The sequence below is a fragment of the Anomaloglossus baeobatrachus genome, chromosome 1 (assembly GCF_048569485.1).
Source record: "Anomaloglossus baeobatrachus isolate aAnoBae1 chromosome 1, aAnoBae1.hap1, whole genome shotgun sequence".
In the NCBI taxonomy this organism is placed as follows: Eukaryota; Metazoa; Chordata; class Amphibia; order Anura; family Aromobatidae; genus Anomaloglossus; species Anomaloglossus baeobatrachus.
In genome coordinates, this window is record NC_134353.1 from 142,381,002 (window position 1) to 142,407,980 (window position 26,979).

A 26,979-nucleotide genomic window follows, 5' to 3' on the forward strand; every position below is an offset into this window, starting at 1 on the left:
GGGCTTCACAGAAACAGGTATCCCTTCGGCTGATGTAGGGGTGACTGCTGACTCGCCTTCCTAGCCCTTCTTGTTTTGAGGTGACCCCGACTTGGAGTCCTTCGGGATCACCCAGGGAAGTCGCAACTGCCGTTCTCCCCTTTCTGACTTGTTTGCTGACAGCGTGGACCAAGGATAAGATGGCTCCCGGCTCAATCCTCCTTATGGACCCCCTCGTTCCTGTTGATGCTGCTGGTCCTGTGTAGTTTGATGAGGTACATACAGCACCCTCAGCAGCAGGTTTAGCAGGCCGAGTAGATAGGTTCCTGCTCTGGGGACCTGTTTCCCCGTGCGGGCCTGGTCTACCGGTAGTCTCCTTACTCAGCCACCTCTTCACTAGGTGGTTTTCAGGCAGCACCACTGGGTAGCCGCTGTCCCCCGCCAGCAGCCACTACAGGAGCAGGGTCTGACAGGGTCCTGCTCCTCTGCTCTACCCTTCAGACACGGCTCCTCCACTTCTACTCCTCTAACTGCCACTGCACAACTCCCTGTCTCAAGTCCCACTACCCACCACTAGCTAGGATGCGAGGGCCACGCCCCCTCCTTGGGTCTGCCCAGGGGTCCCCTCTAAGCTGTGTGTGTGTTCCTGGTTACTAAGTGTCTGTGTGTCCACACCCTAGTCAGCCTTTGGGATTACCTGTTTTGTACTCACTCAGCCTGAGTGCAGTACTCAGTGGTGCCTGACCAGGTCAGGGGCGCCACACAAACTACCTGCAGCTTCCCTGAGGCTTGTTCTGAATAGTAGTCCACTGCATTGTCATGTATTGAAATGTTATGACATTGTGGGGCCTTCTAATGAGAAGAGCCACTGTTAGGAGAAGTTTGCAGTGCTCTGGTGCAGTGGCCATGGACTCCCAAAGTGTCCTCTATAAAAAGGTCCTGAAAATCCTTTTTCTCAGCTGTTCCTGTTCTGCTTTCACCAGCTAGAAAAATAAATAAATGTCGCGGGCGGAGGAGGGGACGCTGCGCTCTCCCACTGCTCGGGTCCGGCTGCCGCGGCTGCTGCGGCCTGCTGCTGCTCGGTGGCCCGAGCGATGGGCCGGATCCCGGGGACTCTAGCGGCGCTCCTCGCCCGTGAGTGAAAGGGGATGGAGATTTGGGATAGTTTATTGTCCGGGACGCCACCCACGGTTGTGGTGATTTGTAGACACCACCGCTGCTCGGTATGGGGATCCCGGGAGTGATGGTACGGGGCAGCTGGATGTTAGTCCTCCCCTCCGTGGGTAGGGGGTTGGTTGTCCCGGGGCCCAGTGATGAGGTGGGTGATGCAGGGCTTGGTGGGATGCAGGGACGCGGGGGCAGCTCTGTGCCTTGCGGCACTGTGGTACTCACTCAGCCTGAGACGATGACACAGTTCTCGCTAAAACACATGGCTGGAAATACGGTTCCCACGGACGGCTGCACTTGCTTTCCCCAGTAGGTGACGGTCCCTTTTCCCTGCACCTAAGATGATGATGGTTGCGATGGGTTCCCACCGGTAACCCGCTCCCCGGCTTGGATATGGGCTGGAGGAGCCCTACTTTGCCCGCAGGCGCTGGCCCTGAGAAACTGGTGCCCTGGCGGTGGCGGTGTCTCTCTGTAACGGTTGGACTGTTGCCTTCAATCGGGACTTGGTTGTTGGGAGACAGTCGTCCCCTTCACTGACGGATTTGGCAAATTATGGCGACTCCTAGCCTCGCCAGGATCCGAAAGGCCCCTGCCCTGGTGCTGACTGTTCTTCGTATACTGCTCCAGACCGCCGGGTCACCACCCGTCCGCGGTCCTTCCAGCAACCTCCGAGCAGTCCCCCTGCAGACTATCACCGCCGTCTGCTGACCTTGCTGTCTCTCAGTCCGGGGCACACACCCGGAGCAGCTTCAGGCTTCCTTACTGTCACTTTTACTCCTTTTCTCAAGCTCCTCTACCACTTCACTTCCTTCTACTTTCACTTCCCTAACTTCACTCTGTTCCTCACTCAAGCTCTGCCTGAGCTAAACTGCCTGGTTCTTCCCGCCTCCAGGGCTGTGAACTCCTCGGTGGGCGGAGCCAACCGCCTGGCCCACCCCCTGGTGTGGACACCAGCCCCTGGAGGAAGGCAACAAGGATTTTTAGTTAGAAGGCAAAAGACCACACAATATAAATAGGAGAGGGGCAACATGATACACCTTCCTACATGGCACACTCTAGACATATGAGAACAAGGAGAACAACAACAGAGTGTATTGCAAAAGTAAACAATTTATTAACAAAGACTGGCACAGGAAAGGATAAGCGGCGACATCAAAGACATGTGTGTGACAAGATTGTATGGGAGATATTACAACATACAGAATAATTTCGATGGGCCACCTTGATGAGTAACTGTTAAAATGGTAACAACAATTATGTGCATATGACAGAAACACATATGTAAGGACAAGCAGATGCAAAATAACGGAGGGAAAAATTATCATAAGCACAGGTTATGTGCCCCCTATTAAATCATGCATCAGAATTGACCATGGCCATAAGCATAATGCCCATAATATGTGGCATGTGTAAGGATGGAAACGCATGTGCACATGAAAAATACAAAAATAGGTGATGTATTAATACAATTAAGTATGAATCAAACCAAAGTCATAGACTAGATGCAGTGAAACAACATGGCGTCGGCATCACATATATGCATAGCACAAGCAAAATGCTGTATTGGGCATAAGAATCGCATATGCATAGCGAAAACAGGTGGCAATCACATAGAGCCTAAGTCAGGCATGTAATGAAAAAGCAATGGGCGCGGACCCAAATAGGAAGCATACCCATAAGGCACACACAGCCAGTGAGTGGCAGCAAAGAGGTCCCCCTGGAGACCCCGACGTATACGTTTCACGATCCAGTAAGTATGATCATTTCATCAGGGGGATAACCACGCTGTAAGTGGAACATGCTTTTAAGCATGGCGCCTACCTCCCTGGTCACTCCCCCCGCAGCGTCAGCACAGACCGCATCATAGGAAGTCCCGGGCCCGGAGTCATCGGCGATCAACGCCCATCAAGATGGTTTGCGCATGCGCGGGAATGAGGACGCGTCACTCATGACCAGCGCATGCGCAGAGGCGATTAGAGATGCCGAGGAGACCGGCTGTAACCCGGAAATGCGGCTGTCAAACGCGGAGGGGAGGGACCAGGGAGGGGGCAAGAGAAAAAAGAGAATAACATGGATCACATAGAAGGAAAGATGCAGTATCGACAATCCTGTAGTCTTGAGTATAGGTCCAAATCCGTGATCCCAAATGTAGAGAGTATAAAAAGATGCCATGCAGAAGTAATCAGCGCTCCTAAGAAAGTGCCAGAAGAAATTTATAACTAGAATAAAAACAAAAAATATGAAAAATTAAAAACGAGGCACTTAAAACCAGGGAGACAGGAAAAAACGGAGAGACTATACATTGTCACAAAAATGGTGCAAAGCTGAGGTGCTCATTTAACCCCCTGGGGGACATTGTTCCCAAGGTGTAAATCCAGCGGGTTTCACGTTGTGCTAGGATTTTTCGTATATTTCCTCCACGTGCACCACCATGAATGACATCTATACCCCTAACAAGCAGGGATTTAGGATCACAAGCATGAAAAGCATGAAAGTGACGTGGAAGGGTCTTGAGGCTGGAAATATCAACCGCCGTCCGGGCCGCAGCAATGTCCCTCACATGTTCCCTCACGCGTTTGCGTAACTCTCTGCTGGTGAGGCCAACATATATCATGCGGCACCCACAGGTGGCATAATAAACCACATTGCTGGTGCCGCATGATACATAATGTTGAATATCATAGGTACGGGCCCCATCAGCAGAGGTGAAGGATGAACTGCGAAGGACATTGCTGCAGGCCAGACAGCGGCCGCAGGGAAAACAGCCTTTGAGGGGGCTACCAAGGTCCAGGAAAGTACTGGGCTGGCGTGGAATGTAATGACTCCGGACAAGAATGTCACGGAGATTACGTGACCTACGGGATGTCAAAAGTGGATAATCAGATAGTAAATTATGGAGGGTAGGGTCTGATTGGAGGACCCCCCAATGCCTGCTAAGAATGGTTCGCATACTATTCCATTCATGATTGAATGTAGAGATGAACCTAATCGGACCAGGATTAGAGGAGATACCAGACTTAGCCGCCCCACCATAAAGCAAAGTTGAACGAGGGGTATGTTTTGCCCGTAAATACGCCCTTTTAATGCTCCTATTACTATAACCCCGCTCTTGAAACCGAATTGTAAGGTCCGCCGCTTGCTCCTCAAACTTAAGGTCAGAGGAGCAAATGCGCCTCATGCGCAAAAATTGGCCCGTCGGAATGGCTCGAATAGTAGACTGGTCATGGGACGACGAGGCATGAAGCAAGGAGTTGACCGAAGTTGTTTTACGGAAAACATCAGTCTGGATAACCTGATTACCATCAATCTCAATGTCAATATCAAGGAAATCCAGACGTCTTGCATCACTCCTATAGGTTAGTTTGATGTTAAAGGAGTTCATGCCCAGTCGGCCCATGAATTCGTCAAGTTGCTCCGCCTTGCCCGCCCACAAAATAAACAAATCATCAATATATCGCAACCAGCACTGCACATGGGCATCGGCCGGCCCGCCCCCGTCGCACAGCAAACCCCTCTCCCAGTATCCCAGGAAGAGGTTTGCGTACGAAGGCGCACAGGCCGCGCCCATCGCAGTGCCGCGCTGCTGCAAATAATAATTATCTTTAAATAAAAAGAAATTGTGGGTAAGGACAAAGCGGAGCAACTCAAGGATCAAGTCACACATCGAGCCATCCCGACCAGAGGCCAACAAAAAATGCTTAGTAGCCTCCAGTCCATCCTCGTGGCAAATGCAGGTGTAGAGGGACTCAACATCTGCAGTAACAAGCAGTGTCCCTTCATCCACAGAGATGCCGTCAATCCTCCTGAGAACGTCCGTAGTGTCACGGACATATGAGGGGAGTGTTTCGACCAAAGGTTTTAAATAATAGTCGATAAATCGGCATGTTGGCTCACACAACCCCTCAATGCCGGACACAATAGGACGGCCAGGAGGACAGAGGGCATCTTTGTGGATTTTGGGCAGTAAATAAAAAGTAGATATTTTAGGAAAACGTACTGTGAATCCCTCTACAACCTGCTTACTAATGATACCATCATCACATGCCTTGCCAAGGATGGACTGGAGTTGGGCGGAGAAGGTCAGAGCGGGGTTATAGTGGAGACGATGGTAAGTGGCTTTATCGCGTAGCTGGCGAAATGCCTCCTTCTCGTACATAATAGTGGGCCAGATCACAATGTTTCCCCCCTTGTCCGCAGGTTTAATAACAACATCATCCATCCTGTCCAGGGATTCAATCGCCAATCTATCTCGATGTGTAAGATTATCATGGCGACGTCGCCTGGACAGTTGTTCAAAATCTTTAATAACAAGTTTGGTAAAAATTTCCACAGCGGGACAAACGGACAAGGGGGGAAACCTGGTCGATCTGGGCAAAACACTAGGTGGAAATTGATCATGCATGGTGGGCGCAGCCTCGTCCAGCAGCTCCTCGAGATCCCGTATAGCCTGCTGTTCGCGAGGGTCCAATGGTTCACCAGACTGGTTACGTTTGTTATGAAGTTTACTCAAAACAACCTTCCGAGCGAAAAGGTATAAGTCCTTCACTGCTGTAAAGCAGTGAAAGGAGTTGGTAGGTGAAAAGGATAATCCTTTAGACAGAACATTGATCTGAGAGATGGAGAGGGTATGGTTAGACAGATTAATTACCTGTAAGGCTTTACGCTTGCTTGTGTTAGGTTGTTGCTGTTTGGATTTAAGCCTTGTCAAAACGCCACTGGGTTGACCAATCTCCATATCTGATTCGTCCGTATCACTGGGAACCATATTCAGACGTCCAGTTGAACCAGCGCCCCGTAACCTGGGAAGCGAACGCGATCTAGATCGCCGTCCAACGATGTTGGATCGCCACCTGTAAACGCGATCTTGATGGGAATCGTTTTGATCCCGTTGGAATTTTTTGATTTTTACTGTTTTAATTTCTTTTTCCAGGCGTACAAGGTCAGATTCATTCTGACTGGTAAATTTAGCCAGGGCATCAACCGACATACTCTCTTTGATTGTGGTCAAGAGTTTCTCCATCTCCCCCTCCATCTCCGAGATCGAGGCACTGTCTATTTCACTCAGAAGGCTGAGGAAACCCCTTGAGCAGACATTGGAAAGCTCCTCCCAGCGGGTTTTAATGGATTCATTATCCACCTGAAAGGAAGAAAAAATTTGGATCCTTAGGCCTCTTGGTATGAGCCCCCTCTGTATATATTTATCCAGAAACGCCCGATTCCACCAGACCTTGGTGCGTCTGTGGAGCAGGTTTCTGTAGCTTTGCACACTTTCGGACAATGTAAAGTCTCCCTCTGTCTCTGCTGCAGCGCCGCCGACCTCAGCAAGTGCCTTGTCCAGCTCTTTTAACCATGATTCATCATGGGAGCGGAAATCCATGGTAGAAGTGGAATGAGCTGTGGAAACCACAGAAAAACGTATTAGAAGGCAAAAGACCACACAATATAAATAGGAGAGGGGCAACATGATACACCTTCCTACATGGCACACTCTAGACATATGAGAACAAGGAGAACAACAACAGAGTGTATTGCAAAAGTAAACAATTTATTAACAAAGACTGGCACAGGAAAGGATAAGCGGCGACATCAAAGACATGTGTGTGACAAGATTGTATGGGAGATATTACAACATACAGAATAATTTCGATGGGCCACCTTGATGAGTAACTGTTAAAATGGTAACAACAATTATGTGCATATGACAGAAACACATATGTAAGGACAAGCAGATGCAAAATAACGGAGGGAAAAATTATCATAAGCACAGGTTATGTGCCCCCTATTAACTCATGCATCAGAATTGACCATGGCCATAAGCATAATGCCCATAATATGTGGCATGTGTAAGGATGGAAACGCATGTGCACATGAAAAATACAAAAATAGGTGATGTATTAATACAATTAAGTATGAATCAAACCAAAGTCATAGACTATAGATGCAGTGAAACAACATGGCGTCGGCATCACATATATGCATAGCACAAGCAAAATGCTGTATTGGGCATAAGAATCGCATATGCATAGCGAAAACAGGTGGCAATCACATAGAGCCTAAGTCAGGCATGTAATGAAAAAGCAATGGGCGCGGACCCAAATAGGAAGCATACCCATAAGGCACACACAGCCAGTGAGTGGCAGCAAAGAGGTCCCCCTGGAGACCCCGACGTATACGTTTCACGATCCAGTAAGTATGATCATTTCATCAGGGGGATAACCACGCTGTAAGTGGAACATGCTTTTAAGCATGGCGCCTACCTCCCTGGTCACTCCCCCCGCAGCGTCAGCACAGACCGCATCATAGGAAGTCCCGGGCCCGGAGTCATCGGCGATCAACGCCCATCAAGATGGTTTGCGCATGCGCGGGAATGAGGACGCGTCACTCATGACCAGCGCATGCGCAGAGGCGATTAGAGATGCCGAGGAGACCGGCTGTAACCCGGAAATGCGGCTGTCAGACGCGGAGGGGAGGGACCAGGGAGGGGGCAAGAGAAAAAAGAGAATAACATGGATCACATAGAAGGAAAGATGCAGTATCGACAATCCTGTAGTCTTGAGTATAGGTCCAAATCCGTGATCCCAAATGTAGAGAGTATAAAAAGATGCCATGCAGAAGTAATCAGCGCTCCTAAGAAAGTGCCAGAAGAAATTTATAACTAGAATAAAAACAAAAAATATGAAAAATTAAAAACGAGGCACTTAAAACCAGGGAGACAGGAAAAAACGGAGAGACTATACATTGTCACAAAAATGGTGCAAAGCTGAGGTGCTCATTTAACCCCCTGGGGGACATTGTTCCCAAGGTGTAAATCCAGCGGGTTTCACGTTGTGCTAGGATTTTTCGTATATTTCCTCCACGTGCACCCCCATGAATGACATCTATACCCCTAACAAGCAGGGATTTAGGATCACAAGCATGAAAAGCATGAAAGTGACTGCGAAGGACATTGCTGCAGGCCAGACAGCGGCCGCAGGGAAAACAGCCTTTGAGGGGGCTACCAAGGTCCAGGAAAGTACTTTCCTGGACCTTGGTAGCCCCCTCAAAGGCTGTTTTCCCTGCGGCCGCTGTCTGGCCTGCAGCAATGTCCTTCGCAGTTCATCCTTCACCTCTGCTGATGGGGCCCGTACCTATGATATTCAACATTATGTATCATGCGGCACCAGCAATGTGGTTTATTATGCCACCTGTGGGTGCCGCATGATATATGTTGGCCTCACCAGCAGAGAGTTACGCAAACGCGTGAGGGAACATGTGAGGGACATTGCTGCGGCCCGGACGGCGGTTGATATTTCCAGCCTCAAGACCCTTCCACGTCACTTTCATGCTTTTCATGCTTGTGATCCTAAATCCCTGCTTGTTAGGGGTATAGATGTCATTCATGGGGGTGCACGTGGAGGAAATATACGAAAAATCCTAGCACAACGTGAAACCCGCTGGATTTACACCTTGGGAACAATGTCCCCCAGGGGGTTAAATGAGCACCTCAGCTTTGCACCATTTTTGTGACAATGTATAGTCTCTCCGTTTTTTCCTGTCTCCCTGGTTTTAAGTGCCTCGTTTTTAATTTTTCATATTTTTTGTTTTTATTCTAGTTATAAATTTCTTCTGGCACTTTCTTAGGAGCGCTGATTACTTCTGCATGGCATCTTTTTATACTCTCTACATTTGGGATCACGGATTTGGACCTATACTCAAGACTACAGGATTGTCGATACTGCATCTTTCCTTCTATGTGATCCATGTTATTCTCTTTTTTCTCTTGCCCCCTCCCTGGTCCCTCCCCTCCGCGTCTGACAGCCGCATTTCCGGGTTACAGCCGGTCTCCTCGGCATCTCTAATCGCCTCTGCGCATGCGCTGGTCATGAGTGACGCGTCCTCATTCCCGCGCATGCGCAAACCATCTTGATGGGCGTTGATCGCCGATGACTCCGGGCCCGGGACTTCCTATGATGCGGTCTGTGCTGACGCTGCGGGGGGAGTGACCAGGGAGGTAGGCGCCATGCTTAAAAGCATGTTCCACTTACAGCGTGGTTATCCCCCTGATGAAATGATCATACTTACTGGATCGTGAAACGTATACGTCGGGGTCTCCAGGGGGACCTCTTTGCTGCCACTCACTGGCTGTGTGTGCCTTATGGGTATGCTTCCTATTTGGGTCCGCGCCCATTGCTTTTTCATTACATGCCTGACTTAGGCTCTATGTGATTGCCACCTGTTTTCGCTATGCATATGCGATTCTTATGCCCAATACAGCATTTTGCTTGTGCTATGCATATATGTGATGCCGACGCCATGTTGTTTCACTGCATCTATAGTCTATGACTTTGGTTTGATTCATACTTAATTGTATTAATACATCACCTATTTTTGTATTTTTCATGTGCACATGCGTTTCCATCCTTACACATGCCACATATTATGGGCATTATGCTTATGGCCATGGTCAATTCTGATGCATGATTTAATAGGGGGCACATAACCTGTGCTTATGATAATTTTTCCCTCCGTTATTTTGCATCTGCTTGTCCTTACATATGTGTTTCTGTCATATGCACATAATTGTTGTTACCATTTTAACAGTTACTCATCAAGGTGGCCCATCGAAATTATTCTGTATGTTGTAATATCTCCCATACAATCTTGTCACACACATGTCTTTGATGTCGCCGCTTATCCTTTCCTGTGCCAGTCTTTGTTAATAAATTGTTTACTTTTGCAATACACTCTGTTGTTGTTCTCCTTGTTCTCAAGGATTTTTAGTTAGCCTAGGTGTTCCTAACTGGGGTGTGGGGTGTGGTGGTGTCATGACCTGTGACCCCTGGCTTGCCCAGGGCGTCACATTCCCCCTTAGCAAAATGCAGACCGTCCGCGGGCTGCCCGTCCAACACCAGTTTTATTTTCTGAAAAAAAGGTAAAAGGTAACATAATACAACTTATGGCATCATCCCACATCGGGAGGTTCGGTACTTAAACGTTGCTAAACATTAAAACGGTTGCGGCTGCCACTCTCTCCCACCCAAGTAACCTGGCCCTGATGCTGCCCCTAAAACCCAGGCAGCACCCCTTGACCCCAGTCCAGCACAAGTTACCCGAGCGGGATCTGTCCTTCCCCTCCAGAGGGTAGCCACCGGTTCCTGTGGTGGCTGGGCCCCAGCCTGCTCTGCTGAGGGCCCTCCCTCCAACCTGCCTCTCCGGAGGCGGTTACGGTCAGCTGCACAACATATTTTTATTTACAACCCACTTAACGTTTGTGGTTGCCCTGCGAGTTCTCGGGCCTGTTCATAGGAGTTCCTATGCAAACAACTTTTCAAGCTGTCACCACGGGGACAACGGTGCCGGCAATGGCCGGTTTCCAATCACGGTAGACAATCAGGTAAATCTTCGGTTATCATTCTCATTTTTGCAAAACTTTTCAAACACACTGACTTCTGGTCCCAACGGGGACAACTTTTAGGCGGAGGACCGCCGGCTTAGCAGTCCATCCTCAATCGCGGGGCTCTAGTGCCACCTTCACATGGTGCACCGCCGTGGACCCCGATGGTAGCTAGCTGCGGGTCATCTTCCTCCATATTCATGCGGGCATGCACATCCGCTCTACACCCCTCTCGGGCATCGATCTCCCTGCGCAGCTGCTGTTGCCGTCGCTCCCAGCCGGGAGCACTTTCTGTTTGCTCCGGTTCAGCGTGTGCGGGGGACGGGCCCAGCCAGAGTCCATCCGTGTAGGCTACGACCGGCACCTTCAGTAATAGGGACCCCGCTGTGACATGGCCTGCTCTGCCTCCTGGCAGCTGCATCCCCGCCGTGCCTCCGGTGCATCTTTGCTGACGGCTTCAGCCTTCGGCTTCTTCCATGGAAGCGGATCAGGGCGGTCACGAGTTCCTGCTGCAGGTCGGTCCGCTTGGGCGGACGGGCAGGGTACCGCTACCGGTTGGACAGGTAGCGGGCCTAGTGGCGGGGCGGCAGCGGCTAACGCGGGTAGCGGGGGAGACAGCAGGGTGAACGGGTGTAGGCCGGGCCCCTCAGCCGCAGCGGCCGATCCCTCGGGAATACAGGGACGTGGGTCTCTTACCCATTCCTCCAAATCTTTCTCCACCTCGCATCTCCGCATAGTTGCCACCACGTCCGCCATGTCGGCCTCCCACTCCTCCAGGAGGAGCTGCATGCGGACCTGCAGACGGCTGCTTAGCTGGACGGTTCGGACTTCCACCCGCGCTGCGGTGGCAGGCGTGGGGACCACGGTGTCGTCGGTCGGACTCAGCATCTTTAGCAGCGGTCTCTTCCAGGAACCAGTCAATGGCCGCAGGGTCCTGGCGTCCCTGCACGCTGCAGCGCTAGTTACATGAGGCTACGACCACCGCTCCTCCAGCGGCTCCGTCCGACGCAGACATCTTGTTTCCATCCCCCTTAGCCTCTTTCCGGCCCCTCCTCTATTGGGGCCGGGTTTTGGCCTTCGCGCCTCTACTACTCGAGAAGACGCTCGGGCGGGAACTTTTCGCGCCAAAGATGGCGACTTCTGAAATTTTTCAGCCGGATACCTCCGGCGGTCACAAGGCGCACCTCTACCCAACGGCAGAGTGGTAAGATCCTGTTCGTGACGCCAAGTTGTCGCGGGCGGAGGGGACGCCGCACTCTCCCACTGCTCGGGTCCGGCTGCCGCGGCTGCTGCGGCCTGCTGCTGCTCGGTGGCTCGAGCGATGGGCCGGATCCCGGGGACTCTAGCGGCGCTCCTCGCCCGTGAGTGAAAGGGGATGGGGATTTGGGATAGTTTATTGTCCGTGACGCCACCCACGGTTGTGGTGATTTGTAGACACCACCGCTGCTCGGTATGGGGATCCCGGGAGTGATGGTACGGGGCAGCTGGATGTTAGTCCTCCCCTCCGTGGGTAGGGGGTTGGTTGTCCCGGGGCCCAGTGATGAGGTGGGTGATGCAGGGCTTGGTGGGATGCAGGGACGCGGGGGAAGCTCTGTGCCTTGCGGCACTGTGGTACTCACTCAGCCTGAGACGATGACACAGTTCTCGGTAAAACACACGGCTGGAAAGACGGTTCCCACGGACGGCTGCACTTGCTTTCCCCAGTAGGTGACGGTCCCTTTTCCCTGCACCTAAGATGATGATGGTTGCGATGGGTTCCCACCGGTAACCCACTCCCCGGCTTGGATATGGGCCGGAGGAGCCCTACTTTGCCCGCAGGCGCTGGCCCTGAGAAACTGGTGCCCTGGCGGTGGCGGTGTCTCTCTGTAACGGTTGGACTGTTGCCTTCAATCGGGACTTGGTTGTTGGGAGACAGTCGTCCTCTTCACTGACGGATTTGGCAAATTATGGCGACTCCTAGCCTCGCCGGGATCCGAAAGGCCCCTGCCCTGGTGCTGACTGTTCTTCGTATACTGCTCCAGACCGCCGGGTCACCACCCGTCCGCGGTCCTTCCAGCAACCTCCGAGCAGTCCCCCTGCAGACTATCACCGCCGTCTGCTGACCTTGCTGTCTCTCAGTCCGGGGCACACACCCGGACCAGCTTCAGGCTTCCTTACTGTCACTTTTACTCCTTTTCTCAAGCTCCTCTACCACTTCACTTCCTTCTACTTTCACTTCCCTAACTTCACTCTGTTCCTCACTCAAGCTCTGCCTGAGCTAAACTGCCTGGTTCTTCCCGCCTCCAGGGCTGTGAACTCCTTGGTGGGCGGAGCCAACCGCCTGGCCCACCCCCTGGTGTGGACACCAGCCCCTGGAGGAAGGCAACAAGGATTTTTAGTTAGCCTAGGTGTTCCTAACTGGGGTGTAGGGTGTGGTGGTGTCATGACCTGTGACCCCTGGCTTGCCCAGGGCGTCACATAAACGTGCAACAAACATTCTTATTTTTGACATTCTTGCGTGTATGGCTGTGAAACATGTTACTTTTATAGAACCAAATTGTGGTAGTGTGTAAGGAATGTGATCGGAGGATGGATCCTGGAAATAACGTCATCCAAATTTGGTGATAGTGCAGTGTTCCTAGAATTACATCTCTGGAAAAATGATTGTAGTTCTCATAAGTAAACTGTTTTTTGTACTTTTTGCATTAAAGAGAATCTGTCACCAGTTCTTTTCTTCCCAAGGAACCATAACATAAGGATAGCACGGTGGCTCATTGGTTAGCACTGTAGTCTTGCAGCACTGAGATCCTCTCTTCAAATCCCACCAAGGACACTATCTGCAAGGAGTTTGTATGTTCTCCCTGTGTTTGTGTGGGTTTCCTCTGGGTACTCCGGTTTCCTCCCACAGTTCAAAAATATACTGAAAGGGAAGGGATCTTAGATTATGGAGACAGTGTTGCTGATGTATGTAAAGCGCTGTGGAATTAACAGAGCTATATAAATGAATAAATATTATCATTATAAGGACAGAATCCCTGATTTTAGCTCTTTGTTATTCAGTTTGTTGTTCAGGGGGTCCTTGCTGTAGTTTTCATAAATTCGTATTTTCTTCAGGTTCAACTTTCTTAGTTGCCTCATTGATGAGCTCTGTCTATCCCCACCCCTGCCATTGACTGACAGCTTTCTGGCTACAGAGTGCATTGACATAAAGCTGCCAATCAATGGTGGGGGCAGGGATATCTGAAGCTTTTGAATACTGAGGGCTATATAACAGAAGTTCATCAGTAGAGGAGTTGCAGAGCAGTAGCAGTACAGTAACAGTGATTTTATCAAATCTACACCAAACTACCCAGTAAGTGGGCTCTTCTCCACTAGCGTTTTTTTTCTCCAAATTCCATCGCATTGAGAAACGGTTTGCAATCTTGCAAATGGTTTCTAATGATGCTGTCTCCATTTCCCTGTTTTTCTCAGACGATACACGGGCTCTCCTTGAAATCGCAGCATGCTGCGATTTGATGCGATTCTCAGCTCTCTCACCCCCATGCAAGTCAGAATCCTGGTGGCATGCGCATGTCACACGGATCCTGACACTTGCATACCGCGTCAGACTGGCTACCGGAGGAATCTCCTGTAAAACCAGTCCTGGCCGCGGTTACATGCACTGAACCCCGGAGCTGTCACCTGAGCTCCAGAGTGCAGCCTGAACAGCGAGCGCCGAGTGACTGATTCCCCGGCGATTGCTGTTCAGGTCAGCACAGCTGCAAACAGATCAGGCAGACGCTGGAGCTCAGGTTACAGGTCCGGAGCTCAGTGCAAGTAACCGCGGCCAGGACTGGTTTTACAGGAGATTTCTCCCGTAGCCAGCCCTACACTGCTTACCTAAAAACTCACATAGCACTCGCATGACGCTCACATGTCATACGGATGCTATGTGAAGAAAAAAAAAAACACACTGTACGCAGATCACATGCAGGATACTCGACTCACATTTTGAGCCGAGTATCGCTGTGATTAAAAAAACGCTAGTGGAGAAGAGGCCTAATGCATGTTGTGTTAGGACAGGGCAACAAAAACTAAGTGACAGATTCCTCTAGAATGGGGCAAAAATGTCATTTACAGTTTGAAAGTAATGCACTTTAGAAAACTATATGTCCCAGCATTTATTATGTAAGCAGGATTTTCCATGTGAGAACCTGGCTCATGGGTGCACACACTTCTCAGTAGGCACTTATATTACCTCTTCATCTCCAACTCGGAAGCTTTTATAATCAGCATATCTCCTTTGTCCTTCAAAGTCCAAAAGGTCTATTCTCAAAATGTAGTCATCTAATAGAGAAATACAAAAGCAAAAAGGCAGGAAATATTTAACAGTTCATATCTGAGGAGGCATTGTCTGCTTCTATAAAGTGCAATATGGTTGTTTCTTACTACTAGAGTGGTGCAAATCATTTGCAGGATCGGGACCATCTGCCACATCGGTAATCTGCGGTAATCTGCGGTTGCTAAATGGGAGCGCTGAAAATTAGTTCCTTCCTCTTAACAACCACCACTCTTCTTTTGATTTGCCAGCTTGGCATGAGGTCATCATTACACCATGACATAGAATTCATGTCACGACAGGATGGCTATTCACAAGAAGAGCCACAGATGCCAAAAGATAGGAGGCGGTTCTCAGGCCTCTCGTCTATCTAACAACTGCATATCACTGATGTAACTGATGGACCAGATCTTGTAAGACATTCACACTCTATTCTTGTGATTTTTTTATCCATTGAGGTCAAGGGTCAAAAACAACAAAAATACCAGAGCAAGCTCCTTGAAATGCAATCACATAAATTTAAAAAAAGCAGTCACATATATATTGGATTTATAGAGCTAAATCATTACTAAGATTGTTTAAATTTAATTACATGTTTTAATGTTTTGGACAAGTTTCCATGCTGCGTTCCTGATGTGGCCACCGCACTTCCATGTGGAGTGAGTAATACTTGCAGAATAGATCTCTCTGAGTCCAGAATATTAAGTAAGGTCAGGATTTGTACCCGTCATACGGACTTATATTTTTTTTTATTCTTCATGTATGCACACATAACAGGTAATTCACAAATGTTACCTAAAAGTCCACTTACACTTAAAGTATTAGAGATAGGGCACTTGGGTCAGAGCCCCAAAATATGGGATTGCCCAACTAGATCAAAGACAGCTGGGAAAAAATGGTGAACACCCAATGTCCTGAGCCGATGGTGATATAGAAGAAGGTTTAGCGTTTTCCACAGTAGTCCCAGAACAAGCATGGTTTCAAATGAGCCCATCCCATAATACTCTTTTCAGTAATTCCTAATAAAGGCATTTTTATGGTGTATGGGCAACAAATTTCTGAAACAGCATATTTCACGCTCTTTGAGGAGATGGAGGAGCTCATCGGCCCTACTGACTAGCAGATCATCTGTCATCCATGCACCAGCAGAGGTCACAATAAAGGATGTTCCTTATCTGCAGAGTTGGTAAAACATGAGCATTTTGGGCCAATACATTGCATCTAATTTTATTTGTAGTGGAGTTTTTAATCTTAAAGTATATAAATAAGAAAAAATGGGCTACGTTTAGTAAGCAAATTAGATGGGCCTGCTGGTATTTACAGGCGAAGGTGGCTATTTTATTATAGTCATCCGGAATCATGAATTACTCATGTGCGAGATTGAATTTTCCAGACTTCACCTTTGCTTTATGTCCCAGTCCCAGTGGAAGATGGGAAGTAGAAAAACATATTAATACACGGACATCTCCCTTTTCTGTCTGAATTAAAATCAACCTACATTCACGCACTATAAATCTTACAATAATACAGTGTCTAGATGTTCAGCCGCCAAGAATGAACGTTTTAGGTAAAGTTCCAATTTGGAACCAAATATATAAAATTAAGAAATTGCATCAATAGTAAATGTTAATGCAATCCCATATTGTTAAAGAAATCACCCCATTTACAGATGGATGTGAGTAAGTAGTAATTACTACCATACATACAGTTAGGTCCAGAAATATTTGGACAGTGACACAATTTTCGCGAGTTGGGCTCTGCATGCCACCACATTGGATTTGAAATGAAACCTCTACAACAGAATTCAAGTGCAGATTGTAACGTTTAATTTGAAGGTTTGAACAAAAATATCTGATAGAAATTGTAGGAATTGTACACATTTCTTTACAAACACTCCACATTTTAGGAGGTCAAAAGTAATTGGACAAATAAACCAAACCCAAACAAAATATTTCTATTTTCAATATTTTGTTGCGAATCCTTTGGAGGCAATCACTTCCTTAAGTCTGGAACCCATGGACATCACCAAACGCTGGGTTTCCTCCTTCTTAATGCTTTGCCAGGCCTTTACAGCCGCAGCCTTCAGGTCTTGCTTGTTTGTGGGTCTTTCCGTCTTAAGTCTGGATTTGAGCAAGTGAAATGCATGCTCAATTGGGTTAAGATCTGGTGATTGACTTGGCCATTGCAGAATGTTCCACTTTTTTGCACTCATGAACTCCTGGGTAGCTTTGGCTGTATGCTTGGGGTCATTGTCCATCTGTACTATGAAGCGCCGTCCGATCAACTTTGCGGCATTTGGCTGAATCTGAGCTGAAAGTATATCCTGGTACACTTCAGAATTCATCCGGCTACTCTTGTCTGCTGTTATGTCATCAATAAACACAAGTGACCCAGTGCCATTGAAAGCCATGCATGCCCATGCCATCACGTTGCCTCCACCATGTTTTACAGAGGATGTGGTGTGCCTTGGATCATGTGCCGTTCCCTTTCTTCTCCAAACTTTTTTCTTCCCATCATTCTGGTACAGGTTGATCTTTGTCTCATCTGTCCATAGAATACTTTTCCAGAACTGAGCTGGCTTCATGAGGTGTTTTTCAGCAAATTTAACTCTGGCCTGTCTATTTTTGGAATTGATGAATGGTTTGCATCTAGATGTGAACCCTTTGTATTTACTTTCATGGAGTCTTCTCTTTACTGTTGACTTAGAGACAGATACACCTACTTCACTGAGAGTGTTCTGGACTTCAGTTGATGTTGTGAACGGGTTCTTCTTCACCAAAGAAAGTATGCGGCGATCATCCACCACTGTTGTCATCCGTGGACGCCCAGGCCTTTTTGAGTTCCCAAGCTCACCAGTCAATTCCTTTTTTCTCAGAATGTACCCGACTGTTGATTTTGCTACTCCAAGCATGTCTGCTATCTCTCTGATGGATTTTTTCTTTTTTTTCAGCCTCAGGATGTTCTGCTTCACCTCAATTGAGAGTTCCTTAGACCGCATGTTGTCTGGTCACAGCAACAGCTTCCAAATGCAAAACCACACACCTGTAATCAACCCCAGACCTTTTAACTACTTCATTGATTACAGGTTAGCGAGGGAGACGCCTTCAGAGTTAATTGCAGCCCTTAGAGTCCCTTGTCCAATTACTTTTGGTCCCTTTAAAAAGAGGAGGCTATTCATTACAGAGCTATGATTCCTAAACCCTTTCTCCGATTTGGATGTGAAAACTCTCATATTGCAGCTGGGAGTGTGCACTTTCAGCCCATATTATATATATAATTGTATTTCTGAACATGTTTTTGTAAACAGCTAAAATAACAAAACTTGTGTCACTGTCCAAATATTTCTGGACCTAACTGTATAGAACAGTTTTATGGCCAACGGCATTCTATGAACTGTACAAGTAGATTGAAGCCTAAACCATCAGTCCGTGCATCCAGAAAGCAGTAGTATGCACCATAATAAAGGCAAACTCTCATCAGAAATAAACTATTGTTTAATTTAAGATTTTGTATTAAATGTATAAAAAAAAATTGTGTTTGATTTACATAACACAATTTATATTAAGAATATAAAAATCTTAAAATTTCCACATGGGCCACTGGGGCTGTTTTAGATTCTAAATTGCTTTTGTTTCAGGAAACAATACATGTACATAGCCACAATGGTCGGATCCCCCTACTGAGCCTGTGTAAAAGTCATTGGGAAGGTAGGGGGAGCAGGTCAACTGTGGCATCGGCTATTGTGATTGTTGAATATTGTGTAATCAGCTGTGTATAGAGCTGCAACCTTTCATTGTAATCCTGCCTCTGATGAGAAGGAGTTGAAGGAAAACTCTTCCTAAGGGGACTTGAAGTATGGCTCTAAAAAAAAGCCCCGGTCTTCATTGCGGAAATTGAGAAATTTATATATATATATATATATATATATATATACATATATATATATATGTGTGTGTGGCGCCCCTGACCTGGTCAGGCACTACAGAGTATTGCACCCATGCTGTGGCAGTGCTTCCAGGTAATCTCCAAAGGCCAGGATGAGGTGTGCACACAAAAACACATAGTGACCAGGTCTCCCACACCATTAGAAGGGACCCTTGGGTAGCCAGAAGGGGTTAACTTTCAATTCCCATCAAGGGGTGTGCTCAGAGGCTGGTTGCTAGGAAGCATGGCAGACAGGAAGAGAAGGAGGAGTAAGCAGTCGGAAGCGGAGAGCTGAGGAGTGTGGAAGGGAGCAGACAAACAGCCATGTCAGCCAGACCCTGCAGAGTGTGGTAGCTGTCAACGGGGGAGAACGGGTACCTGTGGATCAGCCTGAAAGACACCTACAGAGAGGTGGCCGAGTACAGGGGTCTTTGGTATTCTGGCACGCACGGGGACACAGGTCCCCAGAGCAGAAATCTGATTGTCTGGAGTTGCTCAACCTGCCGGTGAGGGTACTTGCGGTACCTCACCAGAAACATAGAGTCCGAGCCCTAGCAGCAACAAGGTGACCCACAAGTGGACAGGGCCAGAAGCCATCCCACCAAGGTCTACGCTGCCGGCAGACGGGCCAGAGAGGGGAGCGGGGCAGAAACAGCTTCCCTGGAGGAGTCCCTCCAGCTGCGCCGACCAAAGCCTCCCCGATCATGCCGATTTCCTTACCGTACGTCCCTGGCTGCCCCAATATGCCGGCAAAGTAGACACACTGACCGGATTCAAGAAGAAGATTAGCACCCTACTGGACATGTACGCAATGACCGGTAAGCAGAGGGCCGCCGTGGTACTGGGGCAATTGACTGGAACAGCAGAATTAGAGGCTGAGGCCTAGACCAGTGATGACCGGAGCTCTGTAGAAACCATTTTTGACAAATTGAAAGCTGCCTTTGAAAATCGCACTGAGGCAGAGCTGAGAAAGGGTTTCTACAACTGCCGCCAGAAGCCCCAAGATAGCATAAGAGACTATGCCCTCCAGTTACAAGCCACACTACGGGCTCTCAAGTTTGTGGATCCTGTCAGCGATCAGGAAGGAAATAGGATGATCACAGAACAATTCTTGCAGGGTCTGCACTCCCCTGAGGAGAGAAAACAGATGAAGCTGTGGTCCCTGGAACACCTTGATGTGGATTTTGCCATTCTGAAAGACAGGGCAGTGAAAGAACTCCAACCCCCTATGGACGCAGACCCCATCTCGCCAGCATGGCCTACCAGTCCCCCGGCTGCCAAAGCAGAATCCTCCTTGCAGGCCCTGGTAGCTGCAAAAGGACTCAATACGCCAGCAGAGGCCATAAATACACTAACCTCCCAGATGCAACAGCTCAGCAAGGACGTCGCCCGACTCCTGAAAGCCGTGCAGCTGCCTCCAGAATCCAAAGCCCCTCCTAGGATCCTGCTAGCTGATAGCCCAGAGGACGTCCCCTGGATGCGAGGGAGAAAAGGTCCCACATCCCGAGGGAGGAGCAACAATCGCCATGACTCGTCTGGACAACCCATCTGCCGTCGTTGCCAGGAGGCAGGCCACTATGCAAAGGCTTGTCCTTTAAACAGGCCAAACCTGGGGCCAAGGGCCAGTCCCCAGGATTAAGAAGATTAGGCCCAGTTCACTGCCGTGATTAGTATGTGGGTGGACGACCGGTCCTGTCAATCGTCCTGGATGGGATGCCTACCCTAGCATTATTGGACACCGGTTCTCAGGTAACCACAATCCCGTATGTCCTTTATCGTAGGTTTTGGTCGGACGACAATCTCCAACCACCGAACCCTGACCTTACCATCTATGCAGCCAATGGACAACCTATAGACCAGATTGGGGTCAAAGAGGTAACCATAAAGGTGGGAAGGACGGAAATGAAGGGACAAGGACTGATTGATGTAGCTACTGATGCGAGGGAAAGGTATCCACAAATGATTTTAGGCACAAAAGTCATAGAAAATTGCCTAGGGGAAGTGTTGCTTTTGCTTCAACAGATTGCTGAAGGTGCTGAGGGTGGACAACGGAGAGCCTTGCAAAAAGAGATCCGAGTCATCCTGAGGAAGCAACAGGTGAACCAAATTGGCAGTGAGATTGGTACTGTACGGATAATAGATGCTCATCCCATTGTGATACCCCCACGGAGTGAATTGATGATGTGGTGTAGGGCAGCAGTAGGTCTTAGAGGACGGGATTACCAGGCTGTAGTAGAGCCCACTCATTCAGAACACTGGCCCATGATCCTGATAGCCAGGGGGGTAGTAGACGTACACAAGGGACGGGTACCTGTACGAGTGTTGAACTGTGGGGAGGAGGAAGCCAGACTACCAAGGTACGCTACCATTGCCAAATTGTTGACTTGCCCAAATGACACTATACACCCTGTAGGTCCCTGGCCCTGACACAAGCTGACGCAAAAGAGGACGAGACCTCCAAAAACCGTTAGAGGACTGGTGCCAAAAACTCCATGTGGGAACTGACTTTACACCCACCTACCAGAAACACAGGGTTCACCGGGTCATGCAGGAATACAAGCAGGTCTTTAGTAAGAACCCACTAGACTTTGGTAGAATCAAAGGGATGCAACATCACATACCCACAGGCAGTCATCCTCCCATTAAGGAAAGACATAGGTGTGGAGCCCCCAGCCCAGGTGTAGCGGTGCATTACCTTCAGGGACTCCACGTGGGATGGTCTGGTCACAGGTATGTTGCTTCTTTAGGAATTTCGTAACGCCACTCTCAGTATTGCGGTCAGGGGACCGCCACTGCAGATTCGGGGACGCCTGGGGCTGATGTTGGATGCAGCTAGATGTAGTGGCCTCCCGAGAGTGAGGCAGGCCCCAGGGCCCTGTGTAGGTGTGTGGAACCACAGGTCGCAGAATGACTCAGGCACAGTCCAGACAGTCTTTCAGGGTTGTTACTCACAATAGATGGCAGTGTGAGTACCCGGGCGTAGCTGGGATTAACCAGAGGTAACCAGGCACTCCGTCAGGCTGACTTTTGAGGGTGACTACCGACTCGCCTTCTCTAGCCCTGGTGTTTTTGGGGTGACCCCGACTTGAAGTCCCTACGGGGGTCACCCAGGGAAGTTGCTGCTGCCTGTTCTCCCCTCTTTTCGGCCCCTTTGCTTGTAGCCTGGACCAGGTCACTCCGGCTGCTTGCCTCTTGTGAGCTATGGACCCTCTCGTTGCTACGTGGCTGCGGACTCTGTGGTGTTGTGGTGGGGGTCTGAAGTGCCCCCTCCGGCAGATTTGGCAGGAGAAAACTGAATGAATCTCTGCACTGGGACCTGTTACCCTTACGGGCCTGGTACCTCCCTGGTAGTCCCCTTACTCAGCCACCGCTTACCTCCAGCCTCGGGTGGTTTTCAGGTGGCACTTCCAGGTGACCATTCTCCCCCATCGGTAGCCACTGCACGTGTGCTGTCAGATTGTGCCAGACTCCAGGGTCTGCTGCATGCTTCTGCTCTCCCTGAGCTTCACTCACTAACTGACTTACTACTCCCTCCCCACTGTGCCTGCCTACGCATCTTAGCAATCAGTTTCTCTACCACACCCCTTGAGTGGAGATGGAAGTCACGCCCCCTCCTGGATTCCCCAGGGGTCCACCAAAGGTCCATGTGGGAGACCTGATTACTATGCGCCTGTGTAATCACACCTCGGTCAGCCTTCTGGATTACCTGTATTGAACTGCCCCCAAAATGGGTGCAGCACTCAGTGGTGCGTGAGCAGGTCAGGGGCACCACATAGGCCTATACAACCAGCCCTGTTGTGAATGTTAGTTATGTCTTGGCTGCTGGGAGGCTCCCTCTGGTGGCCAGGAATGGTTTGGACAGAGACCAGGTGTGTTGTGCAGTGGGTGTTTCCTTTGCTAACTCTCTGCTTATTTAAATCCTGGTCTGATTGCAGGCTGTTGCCGGATGTCAGTTGTTCTTTGTATCTCCAGCCTGCTTAATCCTGCTCTACACCACATCTTCCCCAGATAAGTGCTTGCTCTTTATTTATTGTCTGGTTCTTTTGTTTATCTGGGTTTGTCATGTGCTGTGGTTGGTTTCAGTTTTTTTTTGCTTGCAGGGATTTTCCCCCTCAGTGGATTGTTGGGGAACTCCCTGCAATTCTGTGTGGAGCATAGCTCCTTTGGGTCCATGTGTTTGTGGCTTGTTGACTTTGTTATGATTCTTGTTTTCTGTTCATTGGTATGACAAGGGCACCTGGTATAGGACGGAGTTCAGATCGTGCGATCTGAGGGCCTTTTTGTACTATCAGGAAGTTGGTATTTTGCAGGGTTTTTCTCTGGCCACCATCAGTCACTTTCCTGTCCTTTCCTATTTTAGTCAGCGGGGGCCTCACCTTTTGCTAATCCTGTCATCTACCTGTGTATTGTGTTTTTCCTACATCACCGCAGTCTTTGAATGTGGGGGGCTAGCTATTCTTGTCTATTTTCTGAGGCAGAGAGTTTTTCATCTTTCCTTCCTTTAGGATAGTTAGTTCTCCGGCTGGGTTCGCGGTGCACAGGATGTTAGTTCACCCCTCGGCTACTTCTAGTTGTGATGGTTAGTAAGGGGATGGCGGCCAGATTAGTTGCCAATGCTCTTGTCACCTTTTGCCAATGATTTGTGGTGGTCTTCCATGGTTCCGGATCATAACACAGCCCATTACCAGCGCACAAAGGACATGCTGAAGGACATGAAAGAGGCAGGAGTCATCAGGGACAGTTGCAGCCCTTGGGCAGCTCCCCTTGTCCTGGTGTAGAAGAAGGATGGCACAATGAGGATGTGTGTAGACTACAGACGGATAAATCAGATAACACACAAGGATGCCTACCCTTTACCATGGATAGAGGAATCCCTCGCTGCCTTAAAAGCTTCTAACTATTTTTCTACCCTAGACCTCACTAGTGGCTACTGGCAAGTATCTGTAGCAGAGGAGGATCGGAAGAAGACGGCCTTCACCACCCCCATGGGCCTCTGTGAGTTCAACAGCATGCCATTTGGACTCTGCAATGCCCCTGGGACCTTCCAGAGGTTGATGGAGTGCTGCCTAGGGCACCTCAACTTTGAAACTGTCCTGCTCTACCTGGATGACGTCATCGTCTATTCCAAGACCTATGAGGATCACCTGAAACACCTGGCTGAAGTCTTTGAAGAACTATCTCGATATGGAATGAAGCTGAAGCCATCTAAGTGCCATTTACTGAAGCCAAAGGTCCAATACCTAGGTCACGTGGTTAGTGTAGAAGGAGTAGCACCGGACCCAGAGAAGGTCACAGTCATCCAGGAATGGCCCACGCCCACTACCGTCCGGGAGGTACGTCAGTTCCTTGGCTTGGTAGGCTACTACAGAAGGTTCATCAAGGGCTACACGAAGATGGCAGCACCTTTGCAAGAGCTCCTGGTAGGCCAAGCAAAGAGGAAAGGAAAGACCTCTGGCCCACCATTTCACTGGGGAGAAGCAGAAGAACACTCCTTTAGGCTATGTGCGCACAGTGCGTTTTTCGCGGCGTTTTTGCCCGTTTTTCGGGTGCGTTTTTGGCCTCAAAACTGCAGGACTTTGCTTCCCCAGCAAAGTCTATGAGTTTTCATTTTTGCTGTCCGCACACATCTGTTTTTTTTACCTGCGTTTTTGAGTTAAAAAAAAATGGACATGTCAGTTCTTTTCCTGTGTTTTTCTGCGTTTTCCCCCATGCAATGCATTGGAAAAACGCAGCAAAACGCAGAGATCAAAAACGCAGCAAAACGCAGCCAAAAACGCACCAAATCGCGGCAAAAACGCATGCGTTTTTTCGACGCAGGTGCGTTTTTGTGCGTTTTTAGCGGCCAAAAACGCACAAAAACGCAGCGTCAAAAAGACGCAGTGTGCGAACCTCGCCTTAGACAAATGAAAGGGGCCTTGACGGGTGAAGAGATCCTAGCCTACCCTGATTACAGTCTACCATTTGTACTGTATACAGATGCCAGTAATGTGGAACTGGGAGCAGTGCTTTCACAGGTGCAGAAAGGCAAGAAACGTGTGATTGCTTACGCCAGCAGGAAGCTCAGGCCTACTGAAAGAAACCCAGAAAATTATAGCTCATTTAAGCTAGAGTTCCTGGCCATGGTCTGGGCTATCACAGAGCGATTCAAGCACTACTTGGAAGCCACCAAATTCACCATCTTCACGGATAACAACCCCCTGATCCACTTGGATACTGCTAAATTGGGTGCCATGGAGCAACGTTGGGTAGCCTGGCTGGCAAACTATGATTTCACTGTCAAGTATCGAGCTGGCCACAAGAATGGCAACGCAGATGCTCTGTCCAGGATGCCTCACCTAGCAGACGAGGGTGAAGATGTGGATGACCTTGAAGAGATTGAGCTGCCAGCGTTCCATCACCAAGGAGCCAAACAGTGTCGGCAGCCGTGTACCAGCCACCAAGAGGTGACCCTGAATCTGCTACCTCACTACAACTGGAAGGAGACACAGGAAAATGATCCAGCGGTAGGCTTGGTAAAGAAGCTGATCACCCAACCTGGCGCCAGCCTTGACCCAGGAGCCCCACCTGAGGCACAGTACCTATGGAAAGAGAGGGGTTGATTATTCATCTACCAAGACATACTCTACAGAAGCATCATTGACCCGAGGATGCATGAGAAGGTGTGGCAGGTGATTGTACCACAGAAGGATACAAAGATGGTGCTAGAAGCCTATCACAATGGCGCAGGCCACTTTGGTTGGAAGAAACTGGAGGCACTACTTTAAAACAAGATTCTACTGGGTAGGCATGAGATCCGCCCTAGAAAAGTGGTGTCGAAACTGCGGGCCCTGCAATCTTAGAAGAAAAGACCATCACAGCCAGAAAGCACCGCTCCAGCCAATCCAAACCAAACGACCCCTGGAGATCGTGGCCCTGGACCATGTAAAGTTGGCGCCCAGCAGACAAGGCTACAACTACGCTCTCACTATGGTTGACCATTACTCCAGATTCCTGGTGGTAGTACCAGTCAAGGACTTGACAGGTCAGACTGCAGCCAGAGCTTTCCAGACATACTTCTGTTGACCACATGGCTATCCAGATCGAGTACTCACTGACCAAGGCCCAGCCTTTGAAGCTGAGGTGTTTAAGGAATTTTGTAACCTTTACGGCTGCAAGAAGATCTGTACCACGCCTTGCCATCCTCAGACTAATGGCATGTGCGAAAAGATGAATCACATTATTCTTGACCTTCTGAAGATTCTCCCACTGGAAGAAAGGAGCCAGTGGCCAGAAAAGCTGCCCGACCTAGTGGACATGTATAACAACATCCCTGTGAGTTCCACGAACTGCACACCGGCATATCTGATGAGGGCCAGACCTGGAAGACTGCCAGTAGATCTGGAAATGGGAATTGAGACCCCTGAAGATCCTCTACAAGATGCTGATTGGGATTCCACCCACCAAACCCAATACAAGAAAGTACAAGAGTGTATGGAGCGAAACATGACCCAGCAGCGGGAAAAGCAAGAGAGAGCCTACAATCAAAATGCACCTGCTACTCCCCTAAAGCCTGGAGAAGTAGTCCTCAAGAGAAAGAGAAGACGTCATAAACTCGACAATCACTGGAAAGAAGAACCCTATACTGTGTTACCATCGACACTCAGTCGTGAAAAGACATGCCTTATCAGCAAAGATGGAGGAAAGACAACAGCTGTCGTTTCTAGAGATCGCCTTAAGAGATGTCCTGAACAGCTAAGAATCCCTGAAGAAGTTTCCAACCCTTCACCAGTCGAAGAACCAAGCGAAAAGATGATCCATACTGTACTTGGAGATTTTCCAGCAAGTTGGCCTCAATACAATGGAGAAGCTGTTATTCCAGTCATTACTTTCCCTCAACCCAGAGAAGAAGTAAGAGAACCAGAAGAACCTGTTCAGAAACTTGAAGAGCCATGTGAAGCTAAATCGCAAGACCATGCACTGGTATCAGCACCCAGTACACCCATCATTCACATTGAGACACATACACCAGGTGGGAGGACACAACCTTAGACAGATGACAGTATAGTACTGCGTAGATCGACCCGCAGCAACTTTGGTCAACCCCCATTACGGTATAGAGACGGTATACAGTTTAGTCCAAAATGTCAGTATAACATGTAATGTTTAACCTGTTTACAGTTAAGTAACGTTTAAGAATGTGCCCACAAGGACTATTGTGAGAACTCTTTAAAAAATGTTTTCTTTGTATCTGGTTACGTGC

The 26,979-nt window shown here is 48.9% G+C and overlaps 1 protein-coding gene across 3 annotated transcripts in view; it reads right to left on the bottom strand.

Annotated features, from left to right (window-relative positions):
- Positions 1-26,979, bottom strand: part of FGL1 (fibrinogen like 1) — a 212,908-nt gene that overhangs the window by 16,255 nt on the left and 169,674 nt on the right. For all 3 annotated transcript variants that reach the window (XM_075347102.1, XM_075347103.1, XM_075347101.1), the window contains exon 6: positions 14,736-14,824. In XM_075347102.1, coding sequence (XP_075203217.1) covers positions 14,736-14,824 — 89 coding nt within the window. The remainder of the gene's footprint in view (positions 1-14,735; positions 14,825-26,979) is intronic.